The following is a 6,040-nucleotide window of genomic DNA, read 5'->3' on the forward strand; positions in this document are numbered from 1 at the left end:
GCTCAGTATAAAGGGGGGCCGATGGGAGGAGGAGTGGGGTGGCTCCAGGATGCGTGGTTTTTGGGGGGCGGTCGGGTTCTGGGACGGCTCTGGGTGGCACGGCCTGAGTTGTGTGGTTCGGTGAGAAACTGCATTGTGTATCAACAGCTTCATATATTTTTTTGCTCTAAAGTTCTGTTAGCATTGTTATATTTTATCTTTCTGCTATTTTAGTAAACTATCCTTATCCCAACCCATGGGCCTTTTAGTTTCTTGGGTTTGGGGTTATTTGCCCCTTCCTTTTCCCTTTCCTTGCCTCACCCCCCTGCCCCCCTCTTCCCCTGCTCTTTTCCTTTAAAGAGCAGGCAGCTGCGTGGATCTTGGCTCTCAGCCGGGGTAAAACCACAACATCAATAATAACTGGTTGGTAGAAAGCTAGGTGGAGAAGGACGTACATGATAGCAATATCCAAGCTTGAAACTTCAGTACTCTGGGGGGTTGAAGGGAAATACAGGAATGAAATAGAGGAAGGAAAAAGGGAAGAAGAGGTGAAATAGACTCTGTGCTTGTAAGGCTAAATCTGGCACCACCAAACCCAAATTCCGGGAACTGCTCACCTTGGAAGGGGGGAGTGTAGATGGTGGTCTTGCCATCTGCACTTGTGTCTTGGTTGTGCATGTTTAAGCCTGTGCTGCTTAATGGGTTAAGGATTTGCAAGCTTTTAGTTGCCATAGGCACGTGGCCTGCTTTCCCTTGTAACCCATAGAGAGAAGATTTCATGTAAGATTCCAAGTGCTTTATATTTGTGTGTGTCTCACTGTAAAGATTCTTTGGGATAAATGTCTATGGCATCTTTCAAAGCTTTTTGGCTAATTCTGGGAGAAGAATTGAGACTTGCCCTCACCCAAATCTATTGAAATGCTATCTTGTTCAGTTACAGGCAGATTCTCTTATTGTATCTGTGGAGCGTCCAAAGCATGTTTAAAGTCTCTTACCTTTCCCCTAATCCAATCTAGTCACTAATATTTCTGCCTGAAGTGATCTCATTGTTACATTTTTTTCCTTCCCTCAGATACGGTATGGATCCCTGAAGTACAGAGTAAAGAAGAGACCACTCGTGTACTTCTGAGTGTTGCACAATGCCTGCAAGACCAACTGCTGTATGCTAACAACTTGAATTCAGTGTGTCAAGTGTTAAAGATCTGTGTATGAGTCATGGAATGAGTATGTATGAATAGATAGGGTAGGACTTGGTTTTATGAACTTAAATGGTTGGATAAAGTATTACTCTGCTTTTCGTTAATTGCTTATTGTTTTAGACTTAAATCTGGACAAGTTTTAGTATGAATTCCAGCATTCCTTAAATGGGAGTTAAATGAGTAACAAGCCTTTTTCCAGAGGTACGGAACAGGCCAAAATAATTACAAGTCCAGTTGAATTGTGTTGTGAAACTTGTGTCCCCAAGTTTACATGGCAAGATAGGTATATTTGAAATATCTGAACTGCAGTTCCTGAGAAGGCCTCTGGGTCATTCACAACTGTACAGTTAAAAAGACAGTGGGTGATGGTGAGAAAGGGAAGGGAAAGATGAGGTCAATATGGTACATCCTCAAGATCATTTCCTTGCCTCGTGTTGCCGAGCTTAAACTTAGGAAGTAGTAATAGGTGCAAACTGGGGGTATGTCTAGCACTTTATGCAAAACTGCATAGTTTTGCACACTTACTGATTTACAGCTGCACATGTCATTTAAGTTTGACCTACCTAGTAAGACTCTAAACTCTTGAATGCCAGCAATGTTTGGTTTTCATGGTTGTTTCTTAATATATCATAATTGCTGAAGTACACTTAGTGCTACTAATACTTAACAATATCATCAGGTGCCTTTCTGTGTATTCTGAGGCTGTGTGTGGAGGGGGAGGTTGTCTGGGGCTTTTTTTGCTGGTTTTGTTTGTGTCTGCCTACCTTCTTCACCTGTAACATGATTTAACTCCCTTCTTGGTTAAAATTGTGGTAAGTAAAACCTGTAGCAATTCCAGGGGTAGACCTCAGGGATCTGATCAGCCAATCAGCTGTGTATTAGAAGTCTTGCTGATGTGAAGACACATGCGATAGATTATTCAAGCCCTGACCTGGTTTTGCTTTGCATTACTTTAAGAGTGAATATATATATTAGAACATATGTGAGTGTATATTTCATATCTTATGTGGATTTTAAAATTGGCTGTCTTGTACTTTTTATATTGCTAAAATATTTATGTAAAAATAGCTTTTTCTGCAAGTCTAGCTGATATAATCAGCCATTTCATAACCTAGTGTTCCATGGCATCACTGTTTGCTCAGAGACTAATTTTGGAATGTCATTCAAGGCAGGGACTTGTCAGAATGACTTTTGAGCTCCCCTCTCTTGTTTTCTGCAGTTCTGAGCATTAGGCTGGCTTTAGTTTTCTGTATGACTGTACCCCTACTGTGGATTCAGGGGGAAAACACCTGCTTTTTGTAGGTAGCAATACATTACTCTGGGGAGAGATGGTGTTACCTTTCCTTGGAGAAGAAATGCCACATGAATCCCTCTTACCCTTGAATCTCTAACTCCAATCCCAAGACCTTTCTTGGGTATGACAGTCGCTTCTAAACATTCTTAAGGCTTGGGCCCACTGCCATTCTTTGTCCTTCTGTGGCAGCTCTAGGGGGTTCACTGCTGGTTGGCACTTGGTGGCCCCTTACTGTTGAGTGGTATTTGAAGGCGTCTTCTCTAGACTGCGAGCCAGGATTTGAATTGTATGGATGAAAATGCAGCTGGTCTGTACTGGCAGTATGTTACTCACTGTTACAGGCATGTGTAAGCCAAGTACAAAGCCTTTGACGGATGCAACAGTGCTGATGCCACAAGGCCTTTAGCCTTCCTCTGGGGAAGTAAAACGCTTTAGTAGGCAGTTGCGATGGTCTGCCTGTGATAACAAGGCCAAGGCTAGTATTACTTCACTTGAAGATGAAGTTTTGTACCGGGAGACAGCAAGCCTGCTCTCCCAGCTGAGTACAGGGCAAAAATCCCTCCTCTAAGCACAACTGCAGCTTGTCATCTAGCTTTTTGTAGGGAGCTGTTGTCTGCAGAAGAGGCAGTGATCAGAAAGGCAGCCTTCCCCAGTGTGGTTCATTGCTTCTGCCCCAGGAATGTTTGTGCTTCTCATCTGTTTCTCTGAACACAGGGAAAGGCTGTGTCTGCATGTTAAGGTATGTAAGATGTTAGTTAGAAGAAACAGGCTTTTGTGTTTGTGTCTTGCTTCTATTTGAAAGTGAGACTGACCTGGGCCTTGGGTGTGCAATCTCTTGCTTACCAAGCATCCTCCTTGAGCACTTGCTGCGGTGTCTTGCTTAAAACTCATCACATTTGTTTTATCTGTGAGCGTGGCAATAAACTTGTCATCTTTCCAGGAAACAGACTTCTGTCTGAAGGAGCAGGGGAAGCCCTTTTGGGGTTACATTTCCCATGGCAGGTTCCCAGAGATCCTCTTTTGAGGGCTGTAATTGTGTTTCCAAGGCTAGAGATGTGAATAGTTCAGGTTCTACCACCCTCATGGTCAGTAAGTTGCTCTGTGTTGTTACTTACTGGCTGTAACTCTTGGCAGACTTAACTTGCTAATTAAGTGGGCTACACAAACTCTCCTCTTCCTGAGCTGTGCGTGGGACTAGGAATGCTGGCGGTATTATCCACGTTCCTCACTCTTTGCCTATGAATGTACTTGTGTTCTGACAGATCCTGTCTTGAAGCGATGGTAAAACTTTCAGCCTTTTCCTAGCTCTTTCTTCAGTCTAATATCCTACTGCAAAGTTCTTTCCTTGACAGCTTGATTTTGCTCTGAGTTTATCCTGAAACTAGTTCACTGTGTTATTTTAATTATTTTTTCCCTTGCTGTTCATTGTCAGCTGATGCTTGGCAAGCACAATGGCATGATTAGCTTTCATCCCAGTGATATGTAGTTCTCTCTGCTTGTTGAATGTAGTTTAGTTTGGGTTTGAAATACTACGCTTTTTTAAAAAAAACATACTTTTGATACAGGGAATTTTCCAACTTTTTTGCCTTAGCAACTGCGGAAGTGATCTGTCTAGCTCTCACCAGAGAACTTCTTGGAAAAATGTTAAACAGAAATCAAAATTAAATGTAACATTCTTTTGGGGTTTGGAATGTAAAATGGGGCTCATCAAATCACATAAAATCAGGAGGAAAGCATTTCCTGAGGATTGACTGACTGCCACCAGTGGAACTGATAATGTAGTTAAGGAGAAAGTACCTTTAACCTCTATGCAAGTTTCAAGGAAGAATGTGTTTCTTAAATCTGCAAAGGTGTCAAACCTTTCCAAAGTACCTGAACTGACTCAGATTTCTCAGCGAGTGCTGACTGTCAATGCTAAAATATACAGTTTGAGATGAGGATTCAATTGATGGCTTCAATTGCAAATCAATTCAGGCAAGAATCTGATTACAAGGTAATTACCAATATTAGCTACTTAATGCTACTTAATGCTAATTGCTTTGCAATGTGAAAGTAACTGAAGATTATTTTTTTAGCTAACTGTAATGAATTTTAAAATGAACAGGAGATAATGTGGTTAAACAGAACGATGAAGTAAATGCTAAATACATTGAGAGTGCTGTTCACGACCATGTGTTTTATATTTGGTGTTGCTTTTATTAATGGGAAGGTGGTATTTTAAAGTATTTTTCTATAGAAATGTGTGTGTGCCAAGGCAATGCTTTAACAATTTTCAAGAACTCTATTTTTCAATGCTACAGACCAGAGACTGGCTACATGAAGACCAATGTTAGTAGCTGTAAAAAAAACCCAACAATGTAAGCTTTAACTTTTATATTGTAATAATAACAACTTGTTGTCAACTTGTTTACATGTTTGTAGGAGGGAAGGCTTTATTATCATGCATTGACTTACCTCGATACTGTCTTTAATAAACGCTGCTTTGAGCAGGATGCAGTGGATCCTTTATTAGCTGAATTATGATTTACAGACCTGTTATGTTTGGTTTATTATAATGATTCCTGTTCTGAAATGAGTGATCTGGGTTTCTAAAGTTGGTCAAAGTAATGACTAAACCGTTGTCAAGGTTTTTGCTGTGGAGCCTGATGCTGATTTAAGGTTAAATGAAACATACCCTGCTGAAGGCAGCTTGAAAAGGCTATAATGTTACCTGTTTGGGTTAGATGCTCAGCTTGGACTAAAGTCATAAGATGACGTGTCATTTCCAAAACAAAAAAGGGAAGTATGGCTTCCTGGGGAACAGTTGGATTTTTAAAAATTAATTAATCCTCTTCTAATGGGTAGCCTGTCTTACTGATGCAGTTTTACTTTTGTTTGTACCAACAAACACGTTTTCTTCAGCCATTTCTAGTGAAACGATGTTGTTCTGGTAAGCCAGAGGTGGAGATGCAGATATGAACTTGAGGCTTTTCCAACTTCTCTTGAAGTGAGCTGTTAACATCCCTAGTGAAGCACAAGCAGAAAACTTCAGTAACCTGAAGGGTTAACAAAAAAGGGCTTTTTGCTTTTTTGTAAAGGTTCCTGACTTACTGCCTCAAAGGAAAGAATTTCTGGATATGGCTAATGGAGGAGAAAGACTTTAAAAGTTATATTGCTACTGTATCCTAAGCATTATGGAAACGTATCCCAGGAGCACAGACTGGCTGTAAGGGACCTTGCAGTGACTTGGTTCCTCATGTCAGAGCAGCTCACACACTACAAACACACCCCTTTAGTCACTGAAGAAGTGGTAGGTGTCAGAAAACAATGCTGATTTGTTTTCCTGCTCTATTTGTTCAGCTAATGTTTAGCAGGAACCTTGGTGAACGCTGGCTAGGAGCTGGTTCCTGCTGTTTAAAGTGATGTTGCTGAGAGCTGCTCAGGCAGTCACCTGGTGTATATGTTCTAGGCTAAAATGTTGAAGGCAAGCAGATGCAGCAACAGTGAGAATGCTTTTGGCTCCTTTTCTGTTTTACAACACAGTGTTGTTTATTTTCCACAATGAGGTGGGAAAACCAGATGATAAGCA

At 41.1% G+C, this 6,040-nt stretch overlaps 1 protein-coding gene across 1 annotated transcript in view; it reads left to right on the top strand.

Moving 5' to 3' along the window:
• The window catches only part of REEP3 (receptor accessory protein 3), a gene marked incomplete at its 3' end in the record, with an annotated part of 41,929 nt that extends 40,821 nt beyond the window's left edge, over window positions 1-1,108 (top strand). Inside the window, exon 8 of the mRNA XM_084265616.1 lies at window positions 1,052-1,108. Coding sequence (XP_084121742.1) covers window positions 1,052-1,108 — 57 coding nt within the window. The remainder of the gene's footprint in view (window positions 1-1,051) is intronic.
• Between the last annotated feature and the right edge of the window lie 4,932 nt (window positions 1,109-6,040).

This window comes from Gallinula chloropus (genome assembly GCF_964237585.1).
Source record: "Gallinula chloropus genome assembly, chromosome: 5".
Classification (NCBI taxonomy): domain Eukaryota; kingdom Metazoa; phylum Chordata; class Aves; order Gruiformes; family Rallidae; genus Gallinula; species Gallinula chloropus.